Source organism: Benincasa hispida, chromosome 9, assembly GCF_009727055.1.
Source record: "Benincasa hispida cultivar B227 chromosome 9, ASM972705v1, whole genome shotgun sequence".
NCBI classification, from domain to species: Eukaryota; Viridiplantae; Streptophyta; class Magnoliopsida; order Cucurbitales; family Cucurbitaceae; genus Benincasa; species Benincasa hispida.
In genome coordinates, this window is record NC_052357.1 from 27215406 (window position 1) to 27242695 (window position 27290).

At 38.6% G+C, this 27290-nt stretch overlaps 1 protein-coding gene across 4 annotated transcripts; it reads right to left on the reverse strand.

The window, feature by feature from the left end:
• Nucleotides 1–829: 829 nt before the first annotated feature.
• On the reverse strand, nucleotides 830–27290 carry LOC120085339 (pre-mRNA-splicing factor ATP-dependent RNA helicase DEAH7). Of its 4 annotated transcripts, none has more exons than XM_039041276.1 (20): nucleotides 27108–27290; nucleotides 26831–26888; nucleotides 26681–26742; nucleotides 26315–26388; nucleotides 26033–26171; nucleotides 23117–23332; nucleotides 22049–22125; nucleotides 21219–21465; nucleotides 20022–20195; nucleotides 19748–19893; nucleotides 19449–19555; nucleotides 19057–19165; nucleotides 4615–4792; nucleotides 4304–4533; nucleotides 4039–4215; nucleotides 3539–3610; nucleotides 3285–3461; nucleotides 3008–3069; nucleotides 2769–2921; nucleotides 830–2688 (listed from the first exon to the last, which is right to left on the reverse strand). In XM_039041276.1, exons 4-20 carry the CDS (start codon nucleotides 26318–26320, stop codon nucleotides 1089–1091), a joined length of 3870 nt encoding a protein of 1289 aa, XP_038897204.1. In that variant the 5' UTR covers nucleotides 26321–26388; nucleotides 26681–26742; nucleotides 26831–26888; nucleotides 27108–27290; the 3' UTR covers nucleotides 830–1088. The 4 variants fall into 4 exon arrangements, with proteins under 4 accessions (XP_038897204.1, XP_038897203.1, XP_038897206.1 ...); XM_039041275.1 differs by having other exon boundaries at nucleotides 26997–27290; XM_039041278.1 differs by lacking the exon at nucleotides 26681–26742 and having other exon boundaries at nucleotides 26997–27290.

A 27290-nucleotide genomic window follows, 5' to 3' on the forward strand; every position in this document is an offset into this window, starting at 1 on the left:
ACTGTTACCGATCGAAATACACACCCTTCTGACTGAATGCTCGAAAAACGGAAGCGGGGAAAGAAAAAATAAGCACACACACGACCGAACAGACGGGGGTGCACGTGCGGAACATCCACTGAACCCACATTAGTCTAACTCTTCACTCCCTCCAAAACATGGAGTACCCCTTGGAGCCCAAACTTATAGTAAGGTTGGAGTACAAAAAAGAGACTTTCTTTTCAAAATTTTCCAATGTGGAATTCTCCAACCAAAGGTTGGTTCCCTTTTGATTTTTTTTTTTTTTTTTTTTTTTGAAAACATAAATTTTACCCAACATGAAAACTATCGAACGGAATGAGTTTTGTATTATAAATTGATCTCAAAATGATTAGAGTTTTTATATTATAAATTGAACTTAAAACGCTCAATCTAAACATGGATTTTTTATTACATTACATTACAATCTCATCCCATTACGGGCCACCAAACACATCCTTAGTGTTTATATTCTATATTCTATCTTACAAGTGGTAAATTAGTCCCGATTTGGTTTATGATTTTTTTTTAATGTAGAATAGGTCACTAATTTTTTTCACACAATTAAAATTTTATAAACTTAAAACACAGAATCAAAAGCTTAAAAACTTATTACACACTTTTTAGAGAGTAATGACCCAATAAATACAAGCATGAACGTTCAAAAAGCAACATTTTGATTTACGAATTTTGATATTCAGACTATGCCATTTAATTTAAATTGTAGTTTGAAATTTAAGCAGTTAGTAAGCTCTAAATTTTAATTAAAATGACAAATAATGTATTCTACTAAATAAGTACAAAATTAACAGATTGTCTGTAACCATTTTTTACTTGCAACTTAGAGAAAGAAAAATGTTAACAGAATACAAAGTCTAGCTTCAATGCAGAAGAATTTTGCCATCATATTCAACAGGCAAGTATATACATAGATTTCTATTTAAACTGGGTACATAATTTACACTTCCTGTTTTAAACATTAGCTAAAGTTCCATTTCAATTTCTCTTACTATTGAGCAGCCGTAGGATTTAAGAGCAAACTATTTGATACAATACAACTAATTGTGTTTTCACAAACCTAGCTTCTTTGGTCTTAAATAAGTTCCAGAACCTTGACGGACACCTGGCATAGAAACTTGTTGCTGCTGCCTTCTTCTCTTCTCCTTTTCCCGCTCCTTGCTTTCTCTCTCTGACTCGACCTGAATCTTTCTTAACGACTCCATCTCTTCTTCCATGGCTGTTTTGTCTTCTTTTTGCCTTTTCTTATGTTCTAAGAGTGATGTATCTGACTCCTTGACAGAGAAGAACATAGGTCCAAGTTCAGCTAACCATTGAGGCTCGACTGCAGTCGCACACTGCATATACTCCTTAGTCGTCAAAATCAGTTCGTGATACACGACGTAATCAGGAGTACATCCCATACCGTAAAGAGCACTGCTTGGATGAAGATGGCATGGCATCCCATTTCTACAGTTAACATATTCTCCTACACCCTTCAATCTAGCTGCATTGTGAAAATAAGCAGAGCAAATAGCCTTTCTCACAAGATCTGTATCTGGCCAACAAGATGTCAAAGGTATTTTCAAAGTCTTCAAGATGTCTAACAACTGCGACCGCACCTCTCGAGCCTTTCGTAGCCCTTTAACGTGCAAGAAATGGTCATTGCACCAATCTCCCCTGTACTGGTGTTGTTTCCATTGTTGGTAAACATTATACAACGTTAAATGGTCGGATTCTGGTATGAAAAACCTCTCCCTTGCAGCATCACTCTCCTCAACCCGATCTTTGGGTCGAAAAAATACTGACGGTACTGAAAGCATTGAAACGATTGTTAGTACCTCATCAAGGCACCCAAGTTGTTCACCCATCAAAAGCATTTTTGCAAGTGGGGGATCCAAGGGAAACTCCACCATCTTCCATCCAAGTTCAGTCAAACCTCCTACATTGTTAAGAGCTCCTAATACCCACAACTGGTACATGGAGTTGAGGATGTTATCCTGTGGTGGTGGATCCATGAAGTCAAAATCCAGTAGGTTTTCAACTTTAAGAGATTTAAGTAGTAAAACAACATTTCCCAAGTTAGTTCTTTGGATTTCTGGCACAGGACTTGGCAACATTTCATTTAAATATGCACTTTCTGTGTACAAACGATAGCAAGTACCAGGTCCAGTTCTACCGGCACGTCCAGCACGTTGATCAGCAGCAGCACGACTTACTGGAAATACTTGTAGCGCATCCATACCCATTCTAGGGTTATACACTTTCATTTTACCATAACCAGTGTCAATAACATAAAATATTCCATCAACCGTTAAGGAAGTCTCGGCAATATTGGTCGCAACAATGCATTTTCGGGCGCCATCTTCAGCTTTCTGGAATATCTTTGCTTGCAAGTCAGCTGGCAACTGTGAATAGATGGGCAGTATCAAAAGTTTGGGCACCCCCTTCTTTGTGGATGAAATTAGTTGTTCAATGCGCTCTGCAAGGGAAAAACAGGCTGCTTCGATCTCGTCTTGGCCAGTCATGAAGATAAGAATGTCACCAGGAGGGCTTGTGATATGGATGGTCATGGCTTGCTTTACGGCTGCTTCAACATAATCTTCACATGGAGTTTTGCTATACAAAATATTTACAGGAAATGTTCTCCCAGGGATGTGAAAAATTGGGACACTGCAAACATATTTGTGAAGTAGTTTTAAGAGGCCCATCATCCAAAAAAAAAAAAAAAAAAAAACTATAATCAACAATACCTTCCAAAAAAGTTCGAAAACTTTTGAGCATTAAGAGTCGCAGATGTCACAATAAGCTTGAAATCACGACGTTGGGCAACCACCTTTTTCAAGATCCCGAAAAGGACGTCAGTGCTAAGTGACCTCTCGTGAGCTTCATCCATTACAATTACACTGAAATGAAATGACAACAGTCAAAAAAAAAAAAAAAAAGAACAATTGCTTCTCCAAAATGGAAAATAAATCCTAACATGGCTTACCGGTATTTTTCGAGATCAGAATCTTTGAGAGTTTCACGTAGAAGAACTCCATCAGTCATATACTGAAAAAATACGAGAACAAGTTATTCATAACCAACATCATCAATTATAAGCCTTATAATGATATGGGATGCAAATAAGAATGATATTTATGCTTGAACCGAACTCAATTGTGGTTGAGATGAGCAATCATAAAAAAACTAAGACACATAAAAAGAACTATGACAAGAATCTCATGGAATTGAGAGTAATTTGCTTTTTGAAAATATATACTCACCTTAATAATAGTTGCTGGCCCAGTTACATCCTCAAATCGAATGGCATAGCCTACCTTATCACCCAACTCGCACTCCATCTCTTCACTGACTCTTTTTGCTACACTCATTGCTGCCACACGCCTTGGTTGGGTGCAACCAACAATACCATTTGTAGTATAACCATCCTCAAATAGATACTGGAAACATACGTAGGTATTAAAGAGGTAACTATTAAACTTTGTAACGATGGAAAGATAGTTAATGATGAATAAACCTGAGTCAATTGCGTGGTCTTTCCTGAACCAGTTTCTCCAACCACCACAACCACCTGATTTTCACGTATAACCTACCAAAGACATTAGTTCAATACGATTAGAAATATTCAAAAAAATGAAAAAGAAGTCTTCTCCCCCAACTTGGGATACATAAGAGTCCACAAACAATTTTGTTTATATTTCCTATAACAATTGGTCAGCACAATCACTAAAGGTTACTGTTATTAATGATCAAGTGAAGGATTACTATTTGCCACCGAATTCAAACATTAGAGAAGCCTTAAAAACCCTCTCTTTTATGTTCAATGCAATTTAAATTTCACCCTCCCCTTCTCTTACATGGTTAATAAATAGTAAATACATAACTACTTAACAATATAACATTACAAACTTGTTATTAATGATTTTTATTACTAAACGATAAATTGTAAATGGGAAAGAACCAATATAACGTGAATAAACATTACAGGGGAACAAATAGAAGGAAAAGAATTAAAACCTGCAGCAGCTCATCTCTGACGGAATATATAGGAAGATACTGTCTTTGTTGTGCTATGGTTTTTGACTTGGCAAAGTCACTCACGGCTTCCCCCTTCTTCATATGTTGTGCAAACTTCGCATCTTCCTTAAAATCAACCTCACCTTCATCACCTACTGCTGCAGTATCTGCATCGATCTATCATATTAAAAAAAACATATTTAGAACTATTATGAAAAGAGCATCAAAAGACTTTATCCTTAATTCTGCGAAAAATCACACAAACCTGCTCAGCTGTTTTTTCAACACCAAGGATATCACCAAGTTTAGAGCCTGCAAGCTCCCAAAAGCGTTGGCGTGACTTGTTCATATTTTGTTTCTCATGAATTTCCCTCACCAATGTAGATCCTTTGCGCGATATTATAGCCATATCTGATGTAGGGTCTTTTATTGGCATTATCGGTTCTGCTTGTTTAGTGAAAACAACTCTTCCATCAAGGAAAGGAGGCTTTGTGTCTGTCACAAGATTGCAACAACTTCAGCTTGAACTCAGCCAAATAGCATTATAACTATCCACATATACGTAAGAGTACTTACCATGCACAAGAAGAATGACTTTCCGCTCTTCCTCATCGTCAAAGTCGGTTTGCACCTCAGTACCCCTAACAGCTCCTGATCTCAAAAGTTGTCGATCTTCCCACTCTGCATTATCTGCAGTGAGTTGAGACAGCTTTTTGCTTTGAGCAAGAGTCATCTTAGTTCCATCTCTACGGACCTGCATCAAAGACCATGTTGATTCACTTTTAATAAAAAGTTCAATTTTTAGAGCAATATATATTGAAAAATGATCAAAGGAACACCAATGGGTAGGGATAAGCCCCCCTCAAGCTACAAAAACAAAGCAAAACAACAAAAGAAGAACCTTTTGATCTATCATTACAAAATAATTTATTATGGCTCGAACTCCACCAAGAATTATATCATACACTAGTACAATAGAATTCATATATTACCTACTTATCTTCAAAGGTTCATTGATTTTTATCCTCTAAAACGAGACAAAAGAGAGCTCTAGTTGCACAATGCCACAAAATTTTGGCCTTCCCTATCAAACTCCATTACACTCCCACTTAGGCTTTTGTAAGTTGCTCGTCCACTTGCCCAAGTAGACAAACCTATAACTTCCAAAATGAAAGACCAACCTCTATAAGAAAATGAGCAATGCAGGAAGAGATGGTCCAATAATTTCCCTCCTTACAAGGTAGGCATCAAATGTAAGAGGAAAGAGCCTAGCAAGGAAGCTTCAAAGTTGAGGCTTTTGTAAACCTAAATTGAAGATCCAACCCAAAATCAACTACGGGAGAGATTGCACATTTATCATTGTGGCTGAGATCACAAGAAAAGCATAATTAAAGGTGTCGAACTGGCACACTGTGAAGTCTTCAATTCGACCCTTTGGTTCTTTTTTGTTTATATATATAGATATTTTTTAAAAGGAAACAAAACTTTTCATTGATATAATGAAGAGGGACTAACACTCAAAATTACAATAAAACGAAAATAAAAGAAAACAACAATAGCACTAAAGCTTCCACAATTTGATAGGACCGATACAAATCGGAGAAAAGCCATGAAAGATAAAGGAAACCTATTGAAAGTAGGGTTTGTACCCTTGGGGTATTTTTGTCTTTTTACAGTACTCTAGGGTATCCTATTTTTCTATATATACATGCAGTCCCCACTCGGACCAAGACATAACTTTTCCCCTCGTATCCTGATGAATCAATTCTAATCAGAAAATTCTATAACGTGGTTTTTTTCTCCCTATACTAGGGTTTTCCACGTAAACCTGTGTGTGCCCTTTTCTCTCTTTTCTCTCTTTTCTCTTCCTTTTTCATCATGGTATCAGAGCATGGAGACGAAACCCCGGTCACCATTGAGAAAAACCTAACAGGAGAGTCACAATTGCCATTAGTTGACAACAATGTCATCGATATAGCCATTATTGTGCAAAACGCCATAGAACGGTATTTCCAAACAATTCTCCCGCATCTCCACAGAATTGACCAGTCAACCGGAGCAAGTTTTCATGGCGTGCCTCAGACGGCTGGAGTCCAGCCGCTGCTGATTGGCGCGATCCAAGTCGCGCAGCAGCAGCAAACTGGCACGACTCCATAGATCGGCGTGATCCAAGCCGTGCAACAATAGCAGACCGGCACGACTTCACAGATCGGTGCGATCCCAATAGCCAGCACGATCCCAACCAATTCCAGTCGATCCCGCTGCAACCGTAGCCCACCTCCAGTCAATTCCAGCCGGTTACAACCGTGGCTTCCACCCTGTTGGAGCTGACCCTAGTCACGACTGCCACCCAGCGTCGACTAGTAGCAACCCTTTGTTCCAGCCGGATTTGAGCAATAGATTGGGCCAGTCGTCTCCTATGGTTGGAGGGTTTGAAGTTGGGGACATCATCTCACTACCCTCGAGGTCAAGGTGGTACAATCCAAGATCAATTTACCCAACTTCAACTTCAGATTAAACAGCAAAACGAATATGTTAAGCAACAAATAGCTGCTCTCGGAGAAGCTCTGGGAATGACCTCAAATGTCAAGTCAGACCTTCCTTCAAACTTACCGATTTACTCAGGAAATTCGGTAACTTCTTTCCCTGCTTTACCTACAGCAAAATTATTTTCTGGGGCTATGGGAAATTCTACATGCTTTATTGTTGGGGAGAAATTAAATGGTCACAATTATTTTTCGTGGTCTCAACCTATTAAAATGGCCCTTGAGGGTCGACATAAATTCGGATACTTGACAGGTGAAATTCCGAAACCGAGACCAGATGATCCCCAAGAACGTATCTGGAAGGGGGAGGATTTCTTACTTCGGTCTTTTTTAATAGATAGTATGGAGCCTCAGATCGGAAAGCCTCTACTATATGCGGCCACTGCGCGAGACATTTGGGACATTGTTTAGAGCCTGTATTCCAAACGACAAAATGCTTCCTAGCTTTATACTTTTTTTTTAAAAGAAAACAATTCATTGATTTAAGAGAATATCGAGCAAAAGCCCAAAGTACAAGAGGATTATACAATAAGCTAAATAACAACCAAATACCAAACGGATCAGCTAGCGCACCCAGGCATCTCAACTAGGTTGACACCCCCTTAGCGCCCTCATTATATCCAAAAATTAACTAAGACTAGCTTAAAGGAGAAGCAGAGCTTTATTACACTCCCCAAAAGGTACAAACAATGGGGCTAATAATTAAATAAACACCCTCCAATTGAGATTGAATTCTGATAAACTGTAGGCAATAAAGTGCTTGGATAGGATACACCAAGAAAAAGCTAGCCGACGGGCTGATTCGAACCGATCTTGACAACCAAGAGTCTTATCATGGAACACCCTTTGATTTCTTTCAAAACAAAGAACAACCAGTAGAGCCTTGACTGCATTCAACCACAATAAATTGCTGGATTTGTGAAGGTTTATACCAACTAAAAGCTGTTGCAAGTTGCCCTTAAAGTCATTACTCATAACCCATGAAATGTTGAAGAAGGACAGCAACTTATTCCAACACCAGGCTGAATAGGAACAAACAAAGAAAAGGTGGAGGGAGTCTTCTGACCAGTTTAGACACAAAGGGCATATTGAAGGAGAGATATAGCTGGCGGCCAGCTTGCTTTGCGACACCGAGGCTACATTTAATTGACCACAAAGCATTATCCAGACAAGAATGTTAATTCTTCTCGGGCTGCAAGTCTTCCACCGGGTCGAGAAGAGAGTTTTATCCATTGGGGAGGAGTGGGAAAGGTGTGTTCTAAGAGAGTTGACCGTAAAGAGTCCCGACGCTGAATAGACCATACCTTGCTATCAACAAATTCTGAAACTTTCCTTGTTGCAATGACCCCAAGCAAATCTTGAAAAGAGATGATCTCCTCATCTTTAAGCAATCGACGAAAGGTGATTGACCAAGCAGCCAAACTAATGTGCCAATGGTCAGCAACAGATCCATTTGGAAGCAAGGAGATTCGGAAGAGATTGGGAAATAAGGAACTGAAAGGAGTCATTCCCACCCAAGGGTCCAGCCAAAAAGCAATTCTACTACCATTTCCAAGTTTGAAAGTAGCCAACGATTCAACTTTTAGCCAAGACTTAGAAATACTAATCCAAGGGCTTCTCAAACTTCTACCCCCTTTACCTGTCGTGTGCCAATTGAAAGGATCCGTGCCATGAATGCTTCTGATAACTTGCCCCCAAAATGATCCTTCTTCTTTGAAAAATCTCCAGCCCCATTTAGCAAGTAGTGCTTGATTCATAGTTTTGAATCCACCAAGGCCGAGGCCTCCATCTGTCAATGGTTTTTAAACCAAAGCCCACTTCACCAAATGATTTAGCTTGCTGCCATTGTGCCCTTCCCAAAATAAGTTCCTTGTGATTCTCTCCGATTTTGAAGCAACTCCATCCGGCAATATAAATATGGACATGAAGTGCGTTGGGAGGTTGGACAGAACTGACTTGCATAATGTGACTCTACCACTTCTAGAAAGATTGAAACACTTTCATTTGTCTAATTTGGCTTGAAAGTTGTCATGGTTGCCAAAAAGACAGTTTTTTCGAGTATCCTCCTAGAGGCAGCCCAAGGTAAACGATTGGAAGCTGATCTGCCTTACAATTTAATACAGCAGCCATGGATAACAACTCATTTTCATCCACATTTATACCGTAAAGGGCTGATTTATCCCAGTTTACTTTCTGCCCCTGAGCACCATTCGAAAAAATCCACCGTTTGCTTTAGTTTTGCAAGCATGTTGCTGTCATACTTACAAAACAAGAGCGTATCATCCACAAATTGAAGGATGGAGATCTGGATTTTATCTTTGCCAACAACAAAACCTTCGTATAGACTGGCTTGAATGATCTTGGTCACCAAAGCACTTAAAACTTCACTTACAAGAAGGAAAAGGAAAGTTTAGAGGGGATCACCTTGCCTAATGCCTCTTGTGGCAGCCACTCTTCCCCTTGATTTTCCAATGAAAACTGAAAACATTGGATTTTTAACACAGCCCAGAATCCAATCTATCCATTTCTGACCAAAGTTTTTGCTTCTCAACACCTTTTCTAGGAAATCCCAATCCACACGATCAAAAGCCTTTTCCAAATCAAGTTTGAGAATCCACCCTTTCTTCTTTTTCACTCTATACTCTTCTACGGCTTCGTTAGCAATGAGGATGGGGTCTAAAATTTGCCTTCCTTCCATAAAGGCACTTTGGGAAGAAGCTATAATGTTAGGCATTACCAATTTTAATCTTTCAGCCAGCACCTTTGCAACAACCTTATATATCACTGATGTTAGGCTAATTGGCCTGAAATCACTTACTTTGACTAAGACAAATGAAGTTTTCCTTTATGCACGTATTTAGCTTACCATTCTTATAAAAATCTTCAAAGGTGGATTGCAGATTTTCCTTGATCAAGTGCCAAAATTTCAGCAAAAACTCCACTATGAAACCATCAGGTCCAGGTGCTTTATATTTTCCAAGTTTCCTTACAGCAACCTTGATTTCTTCCGGTGAAAACTTGGCTTGTAAGCTTGCATTCTGAGTTGAGTTGATACAAGACCAATCAAGGTTCAAGAGGAGATGCCTTAAACCCGGGGACTTCAGGAAGATGTTGCTATAAAAATTCAGGATTAGATGTTCAATCTCTTGAAAAGAAGTTGTTGGCACCCCTTGATCATCTACTAATTCAGCAATAAAATTTCTTCTCTTCTTTGCAACTAGGTACTTGTGGAAAAAACTTGTGTTTTCATCTCCAAACTTTAACCAATTCAACTTACTTTTCTGAATTAGATTAATTTCCTCCAATCTGTAAAGAGACATTAAATCTGGCTTCAAAGTGGATCTAAGTGTCAATTCACTACTAGCAAGGGTAGAGCAATCGGCAAGAACATCCCATTTTTCTATTTCTTTCAACAACCCCTCTTCTTTGCTTCTTTGATCTTCCTGGAATTTAGAGTGCCATTCATTTACGGCTGCCTTTACACATTTCAGTTTCTGATTAAGGGCAAAACCAGCCCACCCTTGAATGTTGCTGTTTGACCAAACTGTTTCGATGATTTTGACACTCCTTATTAAACAACCAGCTGTTACAAAATCTAAAAGGCCACCCTTGAATGTTGCTGTTTGACCAAACTGTTTCGATGATTTTGACACACTCCTTATTAAACAACCAACGTTACAAAATCTAAAAGGGGAAGGACCCCAGCTGAACGACCCAGCTTCTAGCAAAATTGGAAAGTGATCTGAGAAGGATCTGACTTGTCTATTAGCTCTAGAGTTTTCAAACAACTCATCCCAAGTTTTGGAGATGAGAAATTGATCTAAAAGAGATCTTGAAGCTGAAACACCTTCCCTAGACCAAGTGAAGCTGCCATTTCCCAACCGTATCTCCAAAAGATTGGCTTGGTCTATGAAGTTGTTAAACTTCCTCATTCCTTTAGTGCTTCTGCCCAACGGATATCTTTCATGTGCCCATCTTGTGATATTGAAATCTCCCCCGATACACCATGCTTCTACACAATAATATGAAAGAGATAGAAGTTTTGGCCACATGAATTTTCTCTCTTTGTAATCGTTTGGTCCATAGACATTAGTGATCCAGCAAGTCTTATTGCAAGCAGTGACGCATTTTACTGATAACGAATACCCCCTCTTTCAAAGTTTCAACTACCGAGATCAAATTCTTATCCCATAGAGTCAATAGTCCACCTGAATAACCATAAGATTCCATGAATTCCCATCCTATATCTTTAGAACTCCACAAGGTTTTGATGAAGCTCAATTCAAAGCTATCTTTCTTTGATTCTTGAATTAAAACTACTGTTGGATTAATTTTCTTTAGAAAACGCTTGAGAGCTAACCTTTTATTAACATCTTTCAGGCCTCTAGTATTCCACGACACAATTCTCATAATTTAGACTTAAAGGAAGGGTTGTAGCCTCAACTACTAACCATTAATCAAGGATGAGATGACAATCCGTGACAATTGAGGTTAGATGAGCTGGGAGATCACAAGGAATGGCTGGAAAAACTGATCCAACTGCCTCTGAAAAATTGTCATCCTCTGTCTGAAACAGGGGATTCGAGTCTGGTACTATAGGGTCTTCTTTTCTTTTTTCTTCTGAAAAAGTCATCTGATCTTGCCCAAACCTCTTCTTCACTACTCACGCTAAAGGGAGAATCAATGAGGACCTCCCCTTTGTCTGTTGAGAACTCCCCCGAATGGGTTGTGGAACCTCTCAGAAAGGTATGCTCTAAATTAGGTAGAGAAAAAATAGAGTGTTCAAAGAGAGTAGGGAGAGGAGGAGGGGAGGCTGACCTGGAACACTGAGGCTGTCCTTGTATTGAAGTGCACTGGGCTTCTAATAAATCCGAATTGTGAACTACCACTGATTTGGCTTTAATGTTTGATTTATTGATTGAGTCATTAGCGAACTTTCTTCTAATAAAATGATTAGGGAAGGATTTAAAAAGGCAAGGGGGATGCTTGGTTTTGTGTTGACGTTTAGCCCCTGATTTGCTTGGCCTTGGCGCTTGTTTACTGCAGGGGGAGGAGAAGTGCCGAGGAGAGGGCTGAGATTTTTGGGGCGAGCTCGGAGGCCGGCTGAGGCAGGGGAGCCAGATTTTTAGTGAAAACAGGGGAGGGAGGTTTACTGGGACTGGAACAAGGGAGCAGAGCAGAAGTCTTGGGAGACGAAAGGGCTAATTTGGTGTTTGAGAAAAGCAATGCTGATTGCTTTGAATTAAAATTATCATTAATTTCCAATGACTTCATTTTTATGAATAAGTGACTGTTCAACTTCCATAGCCAAGGGGCCGGATACCCCATTAAAAGTTCCCTTCTCTCTCTTTTTAAAGGCTCGAGGCACCTTTTTGACTTTATCATTAAAATGCAATGACTCTTCGACTTCTTTCACAAAAAACTCTTCACTTGCAGGGGGCTGAACGACTACCACGGCTGAGAAGGAAGCAAGGGTGGTTGGATTCCCTGTAAATAAACTCCTTGAAAGAGGAGAATGAGGCTTTTCGACTTCCTCTGTGTCACTTGCAGCTCTCTGCAGGGGGCCCTGGACCGGATTCGGATTTCTTGAAAAGGTAGGTTTGGAATGGGAGGAGACAAGGAAATTCCATTCCGAAATATCTAATTTAAAATTTACTCCTTCATCTTTAATAACATCATTCAACCTAACAAGGTCAATAGGATTAGAAAAATCCTTAAATAATAAATTCCCCACTGCCTTGGATGGAGCTTCTAAACAATCGATATCTCCAAAATTTAGATAAAAGTTCCCACGAATTGCATCCTTTATTTCAATTGTGGCTGGCATAAATCCACATAGGTTTCTTCTAACTTGAATTTTGGCTTCCAAACAATTAGTTAGGTTAAGAGTTTCTGAGGCAATTGATTCCAAGCCCCCAAAGTAAGCACCTATGGCTTCAAAAGTCTTTCTTCTCCAATAATCCAGTGGAAGGTTCTTGATTGAAATCTAGCCTCCAAACCTTTCATCACAGAGGCTCTTCCATGCAATATGGGATTCCATTTTTCGAACAACAAATGAAAAGGACCAAACAACTGCCATTTGCCCCAATTTGATATCAGAGTGTCCAAATCACCATTGCTACTTTGATTAAAGCTTTATCTGCAAACAGAGGATTGATAGTGACACTGGTTTTAAAGGCCTCACTCAAAACCTTCGAAATTTCCTTCCAATCATTAAAGACTAAAAGCCTTGAAATGAGCCATAAACTACTAAAATCTTCTTAGAGAACTTCATGATCTTTTTGAATCCAATAAGAACCCCCTCCTTGTTTTAATTGACTTTGAATAAGGGATTTTTGAACTGCAACTGACTTAAACTTTGAAGGCTTTGGAAATGGTGGAGAGAACCTACCTTTCACCACTTATGAGAAGCTTTTCATTTGAGGGGCTTGCTGAACTAAAGGATCTTTGAAGATATGAATGTTGGCTTCAACGATTTCCTTGAACTCTTGCCACCCTAAACATCCAACCCCATAAAGAACGTGAATGTTCTTTCGTCCCCCTGTGGTAGGCCACACTGCACATTCTACAAACCATTTGTCTTTAGCTCTGAATTTGGCTAGGCGTATGAAACTCTCATCTACTCTTTCCTTTAACAAAAAAAAACTTGACCGTTGAGGCAAACAAAAGTCTTCTAAAGCTCTCTTTAAGCCAATTGACTGCTGCTAAAGAGAGGAACAAGGACTGTCCTCTTTTCAAATCTTCCACTATGAATCCTGAATCTTCTTGCCATACAAAAGAAATGACCCATAATGTTACAACTTTTAATCTCCATGACCGGAAAACGCCCCTTTCAAGGAGTCAAAAATCCTTCACTCAAAGTGCTCCCCTTCACTCGAAGGGGCAAGAGTTAAAAGCCAAGGCTGGAAACAAGGCAAAAACAGGGTAAGAAAGGAGGTCGGGGGAAGGGAAGGAGTCGGAAGGAGGGCAGAAGGAGAGGGGTGGGAGAGGCAGTCAGAGGGAAGGAAGGCTAGGAGGGCATGGTGAACTCCGGTGGGGTGGTTGGAAGGGGAGACGCGGGGGAAGGGAGAAAAGGAGGAGAGAGGGGAGAGCATTTTTCGGTCTCTGCTTCCTAGCTCTATACCTTACGCAAGCAAGCAGGAAACAATGGATGTTACAACTGACTTCAACAAGCTGTCTCTTCTCTGGCAAGAGATGGACCTTTGTTGCGAGATGGTCTGGGACTGTCCATGTGGAGGAGTCCAACATTTCAAGTCTGAGGAAACTGACCGTGTCTATGATTTCCTCGCTGGGTTGAACTCTAAGTTCGATGTTGTACGGAGCCGAATACTAGCACATCGTCCGATACCATCCCTGATGGAAGTTTGCTCTAAAATTCGCCTCGAGGAAGACAAGTCGAGTGCTATGAATAATGTGCTGATTTTGTCAACTGATTCTGCTGCTTTTAAGACATCAAGTCCTGTCAACGACAAACAGAACAGTGAGCCTTCCCCGGTGTGTGAATACTGCAAGACGCCCTGGCACACCAAAGATTAGTGTTGGAAGCTGCATGGTCGTCCACCTAATGGTAAACGACATCAGTCAGGTTCTGGATGAGCACTGGTAAGTGAGTCAGCAAATGGAGGTCCTCAACCTCAAAACCAGAAGACTAGCCAGAATAACTCCAGTGTTGTGGGTGTGAGCGCGATTGCCTAGTCAGGTACAATTCAATCTTTTGGTCTTGTTAGTATAAATGGTAGCGAGCCGTGGATTCTAGATTCGGGGGCTACGGACCACTTAACTGGCTCTTCTGACCAATTTATTTCTTACTATCCAAGTGCTAGGAATGAGAGAATAAGAATTGCTTATGGATCTTTCGCTCCTATGGCTGGGAAAGGCCATCTTTCTCCTTTTGAGGGATTAACTTTACGGGATGTGCTACAGGTTCCCAAAATTATCTGTTAGTAAGATTACATGAGATTTGAAATGTCGAGGTCACTTTCTCACCTGATGCTATTGTTTTTCAGGATTTGAGCTCGAGGACGACGATTGGCACTGCCCAGCATGATAGAGGGCTCTATTTCCTTACTAAAGATACTTCTTCTAGGATACGTGATAGGACTAGTTTACTTTCATCAAGTTTTTCTACTTCTGAAAAAGATTACATATTATGACATTATCATCTCAGATATCCTAGTTTCTATTATATGAAATATTTATTTCTCCATCTATTTCACAATGTTAACATTTCAACTTTGACTTGTGACGTGTGTATTCGCGCTAAACAATATCGTGTCTCGCTGAGCTCTCAGCTTTATAAGCCTTCCAAGCCGTTCACACTCTTCCATAGTGATGTTTGAGGTCCTTCACCAATTACTACCTCTACCGGCAAACGCTGGTTTATAACCTTCATTGATGACCACACTAGGCTAACCTGAGTCATCCTTCTCACTGATAAGTCTGAGGTCTCATCGGTCTTTCAACAGTTCTATACTACTGTAGAAATCCAATTCGACAATAAAATCGCTATCCTTCGAAGTGATAACGTTCAAGAGTTTTTCAATAATTCTTTTCAGGAATTCTTAGCCTCGAAGGGGATTGCCCATCAGAGTTCGTGTGCATATACTCCTCAACAAAATGGGGTAGCTGAACGAAAAAACCGTCACCTTGTCGAGGTCGCTTGCTCCCTTATGTTATCGACTTCCCTTCCTTCCTACTTATGGGGAGATGTTTTTTTAACAGCAACTCATTTGATAAACCAGATGTCTTCCTGTATCTTAAAGTTTCAAACCCCCTGGAATGTTTTAAGGAGTCCTATCCCAATAATCGTCTTATTCCTGATGTACCACTTCGGGTATTTGGGTGTGTTGTGTTTGTCCATACCCATGGTCCTAATCGCACCAAGTTTACCCCCCGTGCTCAGAAATGCATCTCTGTGGGGTACCCTCTTCATCAGCATGGGTACAAATGTTACCATCCTTCTTCACGAAAATACTTTGTCTCAATGGATGTTACCTTCCTTCCCCATTAGTCATCTTCAGGGGGAGAGTACTAGTGAAGAGACTAATTGGAGTTCAAGTTTGCTAGTGTTACCTGAACCAGGGAGTGGGAGCGTTCTTCCTAAACCTGTCATAAGTGCAATTGAGATTGTCCTTCCTACTGAACAAGTTCTGTGGATAACGTACTATAGGAAGAACCATAGAAAGGAAACAGTGCCGCCTGTCACCTCTCCGGCTCCAGTCCAGGAGTCAGACCCAGCATTAGTTCCAAGTACTAGTATTTCTACCTCTGATGATAGTAACATTTATGTTGATAATGATGTTTGTGTTGAAGATGATGTGAGTAAAGACAGAGAAAATGGTGACAGTACCGACAATTGTACCAAGGACACCTTGTGCGAAGAGGATGTAGGTGTGAGTGATGACAGTTTTGAAAAACCTATTCCAGCAGATAGTACTCTTGAAGGTGAAAGAGATCACTCAGAAGGTAAGACTCATGAACAGTAGGTTGAATGTAGTGGAGAATCGGACAGGAAGAAAAGCCATGATGCCTCTCTTGATCTTCCCATTGCTTTGAGAAAAGGTACAAGATCCTCCACGAAGTATCCGCTACAAAGTTACCTATCTTACAGTAATCTGTCTTCCAAATTCAAGGCCCTTACTACGAGCCTGGATACAGCTACGATACCAAGCAGTATACATGCAGTAATGGAGATTCCTGAATGGAAAACTGTAGTTCTGGAGGAATTGGGGGCTCTTGAGAAAAATAACACCTAGGACCGGGTTACTCTCCCAAGAGGACACAAGGCAGTTGGGTGCAGATGGGTGTTTACCGTTAAATACAAGCCTAATGAAACAATTGACAGGTAGAAGGCGAGATTAGTTGCCAGAGGCTTTACTCAGACCTTCGGCATAGATTATTCCGAGACTTTCTCCGCGGTGGCAAAGTTAAATACTGTTCGTGTCCTTCTTTCAGTTGCAGTTAACAAAGACTGGCCTCCCCACCAGATTGATGTGAAGAATGCCTTTCTTAATGGAGAATCAGAAGAAGTCTACATGAGTCCTCCCCGGGATTCGAGAAACAGTTTAATCACTGAGTTTGTAAACTGAGGAAGTCCTTGTATGGGTTGAAACAGTCTCCAAGAGCCTGGTTTCGCAGATTCACCACCTTCGTAAAATCACAAGAATACAGTCAGGGACACTCAAATCACACCCTCTTAAGAAAAAAGCCAGTATCAGGGAAAATTACAGTTCTTATTGTGTATGTAGATGACATTGTCATATCAGGTAATGATGCTTCAGAAATTGACAGGCTAAAGAGGAAAATGGTTAGGAATTTGAGATTAAGGACCTCGAAAAATTGAGATACTTTCTTGGAATGGAAGTGGCTCGGTCAAAAGAAAGAATTTCAATCTCTCAACGAAAATACACTCTCGACTTACTTAAGGAGACAGGTATGACAGGTTGTAAACCAGTTGATACCCTTGTGGAAGTTAATGCTAAACTCAGTAACTTAAATAACAATATTCCGGTCAATAAGGAAAGGTATCAGCGACTTGTTGGATAGTTGATCTACCTTTCTCATACCAGACCAGACATATCCTACGCTGCAGTGCAGTCGGTCAGTTTATGCAATCTCCTTATGAAGAACACATGAAAGCAGTGGAGCGCATCCTGAGATATTTGATACTCTCCTAGTTAGGGGTTGATGTTCAGGAAATCTGACAAATGGTGCATCGAGGTATATACGGATGCTGATTGGGCAAGTTCGGTGGTAGACAGAAAGTTGACATCTGGATAATGTACCTTCTTGTGGGGTAACCTTGTTACTTGGAGGAGTAAGAAACAGGGAGTTGTTGCCAAAGGCAGTGCCGAGGCAGAATACAGGGCCATGAGTCTTGGGATATGTGAAGAGATTTGGCTAAAAAAAGGTACTAATTGATCTCGATCAAGATAGTGATCTTCCAATGAAACTATATTGTGATAATAAAGCCACAATAAGCATTGCAAATAATCCAGTGCAACATGACAGAACAAAGCACGTGGAAATTGATAGACATTTCATCAAAGAGAGACTTCACAGTGGCAACATTTATATCCCCTACGTTCCTTCCAGTCAACAAATAGCGACGTTCTCACAAAAGGACTTCCCAGACAGAATTTTGACTCGCGTGTTAGCAAGTTGGGCCTTTGTGATATCTACGCCCCAACTTGAGGGGGAGTGTTGAAAGTAGGGTTTGTACCCTAGAGGTATTTTGGTCTTTTTACTGTACTCTAGGGTTTCCTATTTTTCTATATATACGTACAGTCTCCTTGTATCCTGATGAATCAATTCTAATAAGAAAATTCTATATCGTGGTTTTTTTCCCTGTATTAGGGTTTTCCACGTAAATCTGTGTGTGCCCTTTTCTCTCTTTTCTCTTCCTTTTTCATCGAAACCATTATAAACAAAAGACTTGAAAAGGAAAAATACGGAAGACTTTGAAAGATAACACCACACAAACTTCCAAACCAAAAATCCAGCTGAAGATACTTTGACAGCAAAACCCACAACTGATGGAACATAGCCTTCAAAAATGCTCCAAAAACTTCAAAGATGCTTGAAAAACCTCCAAAGAAGCTGCTGGAAATCATGATGAATCAATCTCCCAAAAGAACAACCCATGCCAAAGAAAATCCAACCTAGACAGAAGTCGTGAGAATCGAAAATTGCCATGAAAACTACAGATAACATAGCCTCATAAGGAAACAAAAAAAAAGGGTAAATGCCTCCAGCCGAAGCCACCAACAATTTGAGAGTTAAAACCAATCCATCCAGTTCAAGACCACCAAACAACAGAACTTAATTCCATCAATGGAAGACTACCCCACTGGAAAGATTAAATCTCCTACACCGAAGCAGCTTCTTTAGATACCAACCAAAACGTAGGATTGACTCCCGAGATTACTATCATCAAATTTCTGCTGCTTGGGAAACAAATGAATTACTGGGAATGATGATGAATGGCCCTTCCAAGCAACAACCCACGATCTTCAATGAAGGAGGGAAGATTAGGAAGAATTTGATGGGAATCAATTACAGCAAACTCAAAAGAAGACAGATGAGGAGATTTTTTAAGTGAAGGTGTTCGAAAAACAACCGCAACCTCTCGCCCAAAATTAGAGTCTTCCACTTCAGGGATCAAATTTTCCACGATAAAGTATAGTTCTTCACTACTGAAACTTACTAAGGAATCATCGTCAGACTCTTCCCCTTCCAACTGAATTTCTGAACACGGCTGGCCATAGACTTCCTTGATTATATTGAACTTAGCATTCGGTTGGGAAATGACCGATCGAATGACTGCTTGGTCTAAACAAAAGCTAGACTTGTTTAACTACCGCCATTGATGCAAACAAGTTACTGATAGTGTGCATACAAGTTTGCATTATAAAGCATGTACACACATCAATCTAGGAAAAATAAATAAATAAATTGCACCTGTTGAACATACCAATCTCTTGGCCAGCTCAGCTTCTTTCTTCTGGAAGGCAGCATCATCTCCAAAGAAAAATGATGAGCTATCAGCATCGAACATTGTATTACCTTCATCTCTATCATACCTATGCAAATGAAATTAACAGCAGCCATAGGTTTAGAAAAGTGTCCATCTGGTACAAGAGCAAATCCAAAAACCAAAAAATAAATGTAGATGGTCCAAAAACAATTTCAAATAGAAATTCCAAATATTTGATACAACTCAACCAAGTTAACAAATTTACTTTACAATATCCCTTCCCAACTCATCTAAATAGTTTTATGTTTGTATTTTTACATTGGATAAGTGATATTTGGTCATCTTGGGAAAACATAAACACCAAGATTTTTTAGTATATGTTAAATTACCAAGCCCGGTCAGAGTTATATTCCATCTCCAGTCGCATGTTCTCACTGATTTCATACTTGGTTCCATTTAACTCAGACTTGTCTGTCAGAGAATCTTGTTGAGAATCCTAAAAATGGTAACCAAAACACACTTGTTAAATGGTATATTTGCAAAGATCATGTAAAAAAGGCACAACTCTAATTCAACTTAAAACGATGCATATAATTATCCATGATAATACGGAAAGTGAATCTACATCAAAAGGTAAGTCAATAAGTTGGCTTAGAAAATTATTCATAATCTGACCACAATGCAATACCTCAGACAAAGGTGAACCTCGTGAAGAAAATTTAAGATGGTGAGTTTTAAAATGATAACTTGAGCTTGATGACTTTACTGAAGATCCAGAGGCACGCACAGGAACTGGAGAAGGAGAGATCTGATCCCAAGGGGAAGCAGAATAACCTATACAATTTGCATTTTGAGAAGTAGCAGATGCATAAAAGTAAAATGCGGAATTATTAATAATATCACCATCATCTATAATCCAATGGAATATACATGTTATTCTTTCCCCGGAAGTTTTAGCTTACCAGTAGAATTAGGAGTGTTCCCACCTAACCATGGAGAAACTAACCGAGCATCTGGTGAGGCACCAACATACATTGGGGATGGTGAAGGTTGATGGTGCCTACTAGAGTTAGAGCGGCCATCTCTACGTGGTGTTTCTTCCCATTCCCATCTACCATCATCCCAATCAGATCTACCTAAAATAATAGTATGATGTTAGCATATTATAACTGAACATAAATTTATAAAATTTCTTACAAGCACTTAAATATTCGTGTCCTTTTCAAAGAAATATTATATATATATTATATATATATATATATATATATATATATATATATATATAACTATATATTCAAGTCAAGAGATTTATCTTATAAGCAATAAATTTAGTTGTTGTACAAGGAAAAAACCAATTGCAAGAAGAAGAAGAAATTTTCATTATAACATTACTGCAAATCAGTATAATATTTTCTATCATTGCAAGACAGTTTTGAAACAACAACAACAAAAGAGAGAGGGAGTAGAAAACAACAAGCTGGTATAAAAGAAAAGACAGACAGACAGGCATTTACATAAGAGAGTAGATGGGGTATTATGTTTAACTCCGAACATAAAGAGAAAGAAACCTACTAGTAGATGAAGACAGAATTTTTTATAAGAACCAATTGAGTACTAAAGGAAAAAAAAAGAGACAACCTAAGGGCCAGGGGTAAGGAACACATCCTCCCAAAATAAGCTAAAAGAAATTTCTCCAATTGTTATCAATGGAAGAGAGATGGTAATTACAAAAGAATTTCCATGAGAACTTTCAGGTTTGGACTTCCAAATAGGATACATTTTCTCTAATCAACCATTAGACTCAACATCAAAGCTTATACATGCTGCTTTCCCCGGAGAACATCAAGCTCAACATCAAGCTTACCTAATAATTTCAGTAACTACTCTTTTTCAATTTCAGTAACTACTCTTTAAATGATACTTGTCAAAGTTGGAATCCTTTCATGTAAACTTCTTCATAAAATTAGGTTCTTTATGCTCCTAAGAGGAGTATGTAACTTTGAGCACTCATAGCTTTTTAATAATTAAGTAATAAAATGTTTGTTTCTCGTTAAAAGAAGAAAGGATTAAGAGCTAACTACAAGTATCAAGAAGATAATTTACTAAATTGTACAGTGGTTTGACAATATAATAATACATAAAAGAAAAATGATTTGTACCAGGAGTTCTTCGTGAACTTTCATATCTACTTCTCTTTCTTTCATTTTCCCTGCCATAGTCCCTTTGGTACCGAGATCTCCCATAATAAGGCTCATCACCATCATAACTGTGCCCATGTCTCGCCCGCCTGTTATTGCTTCTACTATCATTGTCAAAATCTTTTCTCTCTCTATCATGATTATCGTAGTCTTGTCTAGGGCTCCTATACCTGCTCACATGTGTGCTTTTGGATGACATAGATATAACCTTCAATACAGAATAGAGCAATAATACATGAGAGATGAGACTAAATAAACCAGAGAATACATTTTCTAACAATAATCTCAAAACCAACGTGAAGAAACAGATTAATGGAGTAAGGATACTTAGATATCTAAAGTAACCTTTCAATGTCAATATAAACTTCTTAAGTTGGTTTGCTATCAACAAACGCACAAACAAAACATACATACATACATACACCTAATCGCATTCTGAAAAATAAAATCCATCCGAAATCATATACATCATGCAAGTCATTATAAACTTCTTTATGGATGTTAGTTTTCTATTAACACAAACCTATCATAACATAACATACATTACATACAAATATATTTAATAATTACCATTATGAGAGTTTAAATAGACCATTATTAGTGAAACTTTAGCCTTTGAATGTAAACGACTGTAAAGACGACACCAGTATCATGTTTCACTAATGATAATATTGTATTTAAGAGCAACCAGCATACTGCAAATAGAATAAAGTTAAACTGTCAACATCAGGATTCAACAAAAAGAACAGAGAAATATGAACACAAGCAACCAGAATGAAAAATGAACTTACACTAGAATCTAAAGTTTCACTAGAATTACGATTTTTAAATGAATCTCCAGCTAATCCATCTTGAGCCGAAGTACTCCCTGCAACATGGAAAGCAAAAAGTTAGCCGAAGTATTTTTACATGAGTTACATTTCAACAGGAAACGAAAGAAAACAAAAAGGTAATATATAGTATGGATATGAGGTTGATATGCATGTCCAATGTTTTAATTTATTATTATTTTTTTCTTTTTCTTTATTTTTTTTTTTTTTTGGNGGGGGGGAGATAAAAGAGCTCTCACTCGCAGGCATAAGAAATCAAGAAAACACCACAGTCCCACAAAAGAGAGGAGGGGTCTCCAATCTAACAAAATAAGACCAAGTGAATAATTACAAAAGAAACTTGTCACCTATTGCCCACAGGGGAATTGACATTAATAAACAATATAAACTCTTTCTTCTTTCTTTCACTTTATTTAAGAAACGAATTTTGTTAAACCACAGTGAGAAAGAGAGAAAGATGGGGCATCCACCCACCTCAAGCCAAAAAGATACCATAAAAATGCTCATATAAAAGGCACTTCAAAAGGGTAAACTAAACAAATTTATAAAAACGAAGGAGAGATTGTTTTTTACCTAAAGAAAAGAAAACGTGGAACATATTCAATGGGGTAGAAAAACATTCATAGGATTGAATATTGATCATTTGTGGGGGTTTTGTGGGTTTGATTTTTAGTATGTCCTTGTATTCTTTCATTTTTATCTCAATGAAATAAGTTGTTTCTATAATAAAAAAATTATAATAAAATTTATAGAAAAACATCATAGGATTGATCACAAATAACATCCCCTAATTAATTTACAGTTTACACCCATATTGCAATAACAAATATCTAAGGTTTTTGTACGTAGCTTCTTGAGAGGGACAATTTGTACCATAGCCCTTGGGTCATTGTTTTTTTTTTTTTTTTTTGAACCATAGTTTTCTCATTGAAAGAAAAAAAAAAATGAGGAAGTATCTTGAATTGTCAAATAGAAAAACAAATAAAAAAAAAATCTTTGCATGAAAGAAACTAATCAAGGAAAAAGTACCTTCATTTGAATCATTGGAAACTATTTCCCGATAATTTCTATTTTTAACATAGTGTTTTCGTGAAACAGCTTCTTTTCCTGAATCAGTTACTCCGGATGATTCAATTGTCTCCTCTTCCTCCATTGATGAAACAAAAGAAGCAATACTTTGTTGTGGGACTTTGAATCCATTGTCATTAGATCCTCCCCTTCTTGCATTGGCAAGGACATCAAGACCTTCACATCAAAAAATAAATAACTTAAACAATATTATTAGAAGTGTCAAGGTGAATGCAACAGTACCTACATGTTCCTACACTTGGGAGGTAGCAGACGAGACAGATTGTCAAGAGAGGAAAAACTTTCTTCCAAGCACAAATGTTCTTAGATTTCCTAACTAACCGGATCTCAATGGGTACTTGAATTATGACCCAAGGGAAGCCAAAGCAACACATTATTAGGAGATAAGAGGCCTCCCACCTACTAAGAACCAATTATGTGCACCTAACTAGCTTAGCTTAGCTAACCCTTGAGCACATTTTTATCTTAATTTTAAGACCTAAAATGGACTCAAAAGACTCACAAAAAAATGTTGGAAATAACCACGTCCTTCCCTAAACTCAAACAATATTATTCAAAGTGTCAGGGTGAATGCAGGAATACATGCATGTTCCTAAACTTGAGATTTATATGACAAGACAGATTGTCTAAAGAAGAAAGCTTTCTTCCAAGCACATAAACGTTCCTAAATTTTCTCAAAAATCGGATCACAATGGGATCTTGAATTCTGACCCAAGGGAAGCCCATTGTGGGATAAGAGATCGCCCACCTACTAAGTAGCAACTATGCACACAAAACTAGTTTAGCTTAGATAACCACTGAACATAGTTTCATTATAATTTTAAGCCCTAAACTGGACTCAAAGACTTGCCAAGGTTGAGAAACAAACACATCCTTCCTTGTGTAGAAGAAAATGGTATCATCAACAAACAAATAGTGCAAATCAGGTGCCAATGGATCAATCTTTCCTACTGCGGGATATTAGTCATTCTTGTCTTAATATTATGGATAAGCTTCAAATCAGATGCCAATGAGTCAATCTTTCCCCATCTTGGTGTTGCCTCTACCAGAAAGACAATGAATCACATAATCACCTCTTTTTCCACCGTCTATTTGCTAGTGATATATGGCAGTGCTTTTCAATGCCTTTGGTTGGGCCTCGATTCCTCCTGAAGACTCGATTGGTTGGCTCAAAATGACACGGTTGACCACCAATTCAAAGCCATAAGGGAAGTTTTTTTGGTCCAACATCACATGTGCAATTTTGTCATCTTCAAGAACAGTGCAAAATCCTCCAAAGACATTGTGGATGTATTGATTTTTAATCCTCTCTTGTGTAAAAATCTACAATCATTAAAAATTACCATTTAAATTTTCTTGTTGCAAATTGGAAACACCTTTTGAGCTCCCATGTATGGGGCTCCTTTTTATACCTCTTTGGATTATTTCATTCATCAATAAAATTGTTTCTTATCATAAAAGAAAAATTAGGGGATGGATCTAACCTATCATTTTGGAAAGATACTTCGTCTGGTGAAGAAACTATTGGTAGAAAATTTCCTTAGAAAAAGATGGAGCTATCAAAAAATTTTGAAATACAGAACTTGGTTTTTGGAACATGGGTTGGTAGAGAAGAACCCACATAGATGCCAAGATTTGAGGAATTTGGTGCCCTCCAACTCTGCCTCGTCAATATTTGGAACTTGGAACCTAATGGAGTTCTCTCCAATAAATCCCTTATGCATTTTTTATATAAAATAACGACTTTTATTGAGAAAAAAGAAAAGAATACAAGGACATACAAAAAATCAAGTCTACAAGAGGGGAATCCTATGAAAAAAATGACTCCAAATATACAAAATAGTGCTTATTGGAATAGTTGCAAAAGGTCTTATTTTGAAGCCCAAAGGGAATCCTAGAATCTAACAAGGGACCAAACTTAATTTTGAGGAAGAATCTCTATGATGAGAAGCTGGAAGATTGGCTTAATATCATGAATTTTCATTTGGCCCATCTTAAAGATAAATGGGCTTGGAAGAAGACAAAAATAGGGCAACAACTATAAACACATTAAAAGCCATATGGACTGATTTTTACTCAAAGAAAGTCAAATTCTTCCTTTTGGAGCTTAGCCATAGTGCAATCAATACCCAAGACAGAATGCAGCTCTGTGCCCCATACATATCTCTCTCTCTCCTCAATGTTGTATCATCTGTAGAACAGCCCTTGAGACACAAAATCATTTGTTTATCAGCTTTCATGTTGCAAGTAATTTTTGGAAGGAACTGATTGCTTCATCTAAATGGCATCTCACTCTCCCTGACGACACCATCAGTCTCCTCAATTACCCCCTCAATGGCCACCCTTATATCGAAGGAAAGAGAATCCTTCGGATGAATCTTGTTTGTGCCTTTTTGTGGATCACTTGGAAGGAACACAACAACCGTCTTTTTCAAGATAAGGAAGACTCTTTCAGGTGATACCTTGAACATATTATGTTCCTGCTTTTGACTTGGTGTAAATGCATGACCTTCTAAAGATCTTACTCTCTTACCTCCATTTTGACCGATTGAAGAAATCTTTTGTAACTCCTTTGGTTCGGGCATGAGCCCTCCTTTCATAAATTTCATTCATCAATGAGCTTCTGGGATCTCATTGTTCTTGTGGTTTCTTCCTAGAGGTTTTAATCCAATATCTAAAGTTGCTTTGGACATAGTCAATTGGAGAATTACCTCCTTTATATGAAAAAAAACCACCAATCCCTACCATAATTGAAAATCTCTAAAATTTTGCTCCAGAAACTTAGTCATGTAAAATTCTAGTTTAGTTTAGGAGTTATAAAACAAATATACAAATGCATGTCAATAATAATCATACCTAGATGAGATCTTCTCTCAGGAGGTCTAAACACTGGTCTATCCTTTCCCGGAACTGACAATCCCCCTTCAGTATTATTCTCTGGTTCTAACAAAAGTGTTGTCCTGTCTATGTCAATAACTTCATCTCCTCCTTGCGTCTAACAATAAAAACAAACATAACCAAAGGTTACTAAATGCAAGAAAAAGGGGAGAAGTAGAAAAATTACATAAAGATATCAAATATATTGGAAAAATGAGTTCAAATATAGCAATATAAACACTTCAGACATAATTGAATTACCTTCATTAGAAAGAAAAATTTTCAAACTTCCAGTCGCCTCCCTCCTTGCAAAAAAGAAGCAAGCAAGAATTGATCTGATAAAAAAAAAAAAAAACCCACAACAAGATTAGCCATAACAATATGTTATAATTAGAATATTGGTTTAACATAAAACATATACTTCAAAACGCTTCCAAACAAAGCCTAAGAAAGACATAAGAAATAGAGAACCAGATAAAGCAAATGAAATACTGGCTAATGGAAAATGGGATTTTATTTCTCCTGGAGAAAAGCCTCAAACTCAACTTGGTTCAAATTCTTGTTGATTTGAGCGTTGAAAANCCCCACCCACACTTAAATTTTGGGTTTTGGAGCCTTAATTCTTACCAAAAAATTGCCGGAACGATCTCAAACTTCTAGATAGCACGCTAAGTCCTCCAAAACTCAATCTAAGATCCAAATATTATGGGTAAACATTAAATCCAGTTCAAACTCAATGAGTACTCAAGTTCCCCAAAAAAAATCCACCAAACTTACCAAAAAGAACGACGAAATCTCTAAATTACTGATGGTCAAAATTCTCCAAATCGCCAATCTAGCATCCAGAAGTCATGGGTCCATCAAAACACAGACCAAACCCCAATGGGTATTCACGAACTATCCAGAAAAACTCAACCCTAGAAAAATCACCAAGAACTCTTACCCACAACACCAAACGAAACCGGCGGAGGGCGGCGGCGACGCGCGGCAAAGGCAGCTGGCAGGCGCTGCACAGAGGATAACTTAGAGAGAGAATAGGAAGGAGAAAACTCACCGACGTCTGGCGCGGTGGAGCGACGATCGGCGGCCGGCCGGAGGGAGGCGGACGGCCCACGGTTGGCTGTGGTTGGCGGGGGTCGTGCGTGGGTATGATGCTGCGCGGGAGAGAGGACTGGAGAGAAAGAAGAGGGTTATTGCGGGCGTGAGGAAGGGGCAAAAAGGCTGCAGTTCTTTTAAG